The 4,081-nt window shown below is 41.7% G+C and overlaps 1 protein-coding gene across 1 annotated transcript in view; it reads right to left on the bottom strand.

Moving 5' to 3' along the window:
• LOC104498555 (slit homolog 3 protein-like) overlaps positions 1–4,081 on the bottom strand; it is a gene marked incomplete at its 3' end in the record, with an annotated part of 172,351 nt that overhangs the window by 2,277 nt on the left and 165,993 nt on the right. The window contains exon 21 of the mRNA XM_010141950.1: positions 2,613–2,684. Coding sequence (XP_010140252.1) covers positions 2,613–2,684 — 72 coding nt within the window. The remainder of the gene's footprint in view (positions 1–2,612; positions 2,685–4,081) is intronic.

Raw genomic sequence — 4,081 nt, 5'->3', positions numbered from 1 at the left:
AATGCCGAGGACGGCGACCGCAGGACCTGACCTAACTGAGAAGGTCTCAGTTCTGCCTCAGCAGTACTCATATAGGTGACCCTTCTGCAGTGCTGTAACTTTGCTATCATCGCCCTGGACTAAACAAATTAGTAGAGGCTTAAATAGATAATAATCTTTATTATTATCTTTATATGAGTAAATGAAGCAATAGATAGTAGACAAAACAAAACCAACAGTGTGTGCACTATGTAGAGACGCTCCTCGGTCTTTAGTGAGGTGTATCAGCCACCTAGTTGGTTGCAATATGACAGTACCGCAATATGATACTTACCACGTAAAGGAGATCTGGTGAACATATACTTGTAGGCTGTAAACAGTTATGGGAAAAGTGACTGAAATACCCGGATCTCAGTTTTGACTTTCCGCTCACAGACTAAAGCTATTACAAAAGCTTGACTCAAACCAATAGTTTTTTCTATGGTTCACAAATATTCTTTTGCAATTCTAAAGGTTAATTTAATGCCTCCCTCTTCCCTTTCCTGCCCCCAAACTGTACTGATGGGGAGGGCCTGGGCTGATCACCCTCCTCGGCACCTTGGCAGTCATCTTTCCCCGGCTGTAGTACCTCTCCCACTCTTAGCTTTTTGTTTAGCTTGTAAATCTGACACAAAGTTTTGCTCTCCCAGGCATTATGAGTGTGATGAGTAGCAACTCCATATATCATTTTCAAAATTACTCCAAGTACATGCTTTCTCCCAGAAGGTCTGTATGTCAGGAAGTGCTCAAAATGAATTAATTTATTGTCAATTATGTACGACTTCATCTGGACAAGCACAGCTTTTTCTAGCATGTGAGGAGCAAAATCACTGTGGTTGCTAAAAGTTTCAGAATCCTCTTTAAGAAATCGGAGAGCACAACTGCACTGTAAAATTCAATTGTTCAACTGTGCAAATTACACCCCAGACAGGTCTTATTTGTTTTATGGATCCTATTTATTACTGTTCATTTGAGCTTTGTGTATTTTACATTTCTGGCAGCACATACATCTAAACAGAGAGACTGCAGTGATTATATTGGGCCAAAGGGGTTTTATCACTCCCTAAGGTGAATGGTTTACCCAGGAAAATTGTATCTGCACTTCATTTAAAGCAAACCCTGAGGAAAATCCAAACAAATGGGCCATGATATGTTTATCTCCTCAGTTCTAAAAATACCCTCAGAAGTCAGATTCGCAGTATGGAAGGTGTGGCTGCCCTTCCAAAAGGAGGTACGGGGCTTCGGCTCAGTCAGTCCTTCATTCCAAACCAACGTGCAACATGACTTGACTACTGGGAACATGTGAGGAAATAAATACATTTTGTGCAAAACAAATAGTTTCTCTAACTTAGATACCAGTTTCTCTAAGTTACTCATGTAAGCTTGAAACAGAGAATGTTATTCCTCAGCTGAAGCTGAAGTGGCGTAAGTTACTCCCGTATGATTTCTGTCACTACCAAGCTGAGATATTTTATCTTTTATTGCCCAGAGTAACCAAGGCAGAAAGCTGTTACGTGGAAATGAACCGTCCACGGACATATTTGCTGCCCAGAAAATATGTAAATAGGAGCTGACCCTTGTGTTGGGGTAAGGGTCCCGGGGGGCACGTTCAAGGTTGCAAAGAGACAAACAGAGACAGAAACTCTATGTTAAACGCACAGACGTTGTTTGTGCGTCTCGATGTGTGTGTGCATCAACAGCAATGCACGTGCAGGAGGGCAGCATCAGAGCAGAAAACAGCAGCACCAGCCTGTGAAACTCGACACTTCACAAAACGCCCACACCATACCCGACCCTCTGATCACTCGAGGACAGCAATCAAGAAACAGGCTACACCAAACCACTTTTCTTTTCCATCTATCGTCTCATAACGTGAAGTATCACACATTATCTCAGTGAAGAAACATTTTCTGGGTCGTTCCTTCGGCACCAACTGGTACACTCCAGGTTCAGCTGGTAACAGTCGCAGCTATTTGTCTTTAGAGTTCTGCCATCAACCGAACTCCATTTAAACACGGAGCCTGGACCTCCACCAACACAACAGCAACTCCCCGAAATGTCTGAAATGCCTGATAGCATTGGCAGTTGACGGAACGGAGCACTAAGGCTGTGAATCGACCAATTTCCATATGATTAAATATCTATGTCTGAAGTAGTGATTCATCAACAAGTTCATATACTGACAACATTTCAGTATGCAAAACATATGTCACTTATTAAGAAAAGAATTCACATTTGCTTAATATTTGCTCTTTGTGGGAGGTTTCCTGTCTCACTCTCAGACCATAACACTCTCTGCATTTCACACAGACGATGTTGAAAGAAAGCCTTAAGCACAAAGTCCACAGAAAAGGAAACTGCCACATTTGCTCATTTGGTTTTCCTTAAGAAAATATTTTGGTAACTAATAACAACAGGTTCTCGTGTATTTTTATTTCCTTTCAACAGAAGCACTATGAATATCCAGAGCAGAATATAGAAAGTGAGCAGGAAAAACAGAAAAGCCATACAACCTTCAATTTGTAATAACATTGTACTGATTCATAAATCTGAAACTGTCAATCAAACAGATGAACCCAGACACAAGTACTTACAGATGGGACAGGGATACCAGGTCGTTGAAAGAACCTTCGGGAACACTGGAAATATCGTTTCCATGGAGCGTCCTAGAAGAAGAGAGAAGGAGGAAGGTATCAAACCACAGCGTTTTATCTGCTCCCCACAAGTGAAGGAGTTGGTGCTGAAGGAGACTTTCTATGAGCTTCACAACTCAGGAGCTTCCATGCTTTATTACTTCTACTTCTAGATGCTGGCATTAAAAATAATGATACAACTGGAATTGCTGGTGACTAATGCTGTGGATTAAAAAGGTGACATACTATTCATGCTATTACAAATGTACTGATGACAAGCAGACCCTCATGTACAGACCTGTATTCTTTTATAGAATCCCATTAGCTGGAAACACAGGAAAAAAAGAACACAGAAAATAGAACTGTGAGAGTTAAATTAAATATTGACCAGAGAAATCCTACGAGAGAACAAGGGTCCATGAGGGCAAGTAGAGCTGCACTATCACGTTCCAGTTCCCCATTCTTACAGCAGGAAATATCTCTTTGTGTGGTATTTTTAAAATCCGTTTGACAAATACATTTATGCTAGCAGGAAAAATACTTGATGTTAGTTGGTTTAGGGCATTATTCACCCTGCGCAAAGAAACTAACATTTTTCTAGCAGGGCTTTCGGGATCCTTGGCGAAAGGGCTCTCCACTGTTTCCAGGACAATTTAAGCAGCCACTTTCTCTCTTCTCTAATAAATACTTTTATGTGTGTGTTACACAGGCAAGGATAAATGGAAAGGTTTCTCTTGCAGAGCGTAGCACTTGCATTCAAAGCAGCAGACACAAGAGTGAAAATCATCATTCGTGATTACTTGTGGGTTTCATTGCAATTGCATCTGAAGGCCCTGCTACAAAGTCACTAGAGGAGACGAGAGTCACAGAGAGGAAAGCACTTTCTGCAGCACCAAGGCTCTGATCAGAAGGAAAACACACATCACCAAAAGACACAGCAGGAGGATGCAGGGGTGACGAGCGCTTAAAAACTATCCAGAAAAATGCACCAGAGAAGATACACAATCACGTAAATTTTATTTTATAAATAAATAAAACCAGCCGTTCAGCTGCTGCATCCTCTGCCTCGTTAGATAATTATCGAGCAAAAACAGCACAGAGAAAAATACTTATAGTTCATTCTAACTTTTCTAGTTTGCATGTCACTGAACACCAGTCCCCTGCTTGGCACAGTAGCAGAAGGAAATCGTAAGGAGCCAACAGAAGCCAAATCCGCTGGATCTCACCAGCTGGTAGGAAACTTGCAAAGGAAAAGGACATCCGTATTTTGATGTTATATTTCCTTTTGCACTTCTCCCCTGAGCTGGTTCAGTTATACTCTTTTTGTCCTCTTTCCCAGATCCAGGAATTGCTGTCAGGGCTCCAGACCTGGCAGAGGAGGGTGGAAAACAGAAACCTGCTGTGTGTCAGTTTGGTAGCAGCTCTTTCCC

The sequence above is a fragment of the Buceros rhinoceros genome, unplaced genomic scaffold (genome assembly GCF_000710305.1).
Source record: "Buceros rhinoceros silvestris isolate BGI_N320 unplaced genomic scaffold, ASM71030v1 scaffold12558, whole genome shotgun sequence".
Lineage (NCBI taxonomy): Eukaryota > Metazoa > Chordata > Aves > Bucerotiformes > Bucerotidae > Buceros > Buceros rhinoceros.
Note: the sequence above shows the minus strand (reverse complement) of the source record. Positions and strands in the feature narration are given on the sequence as shown.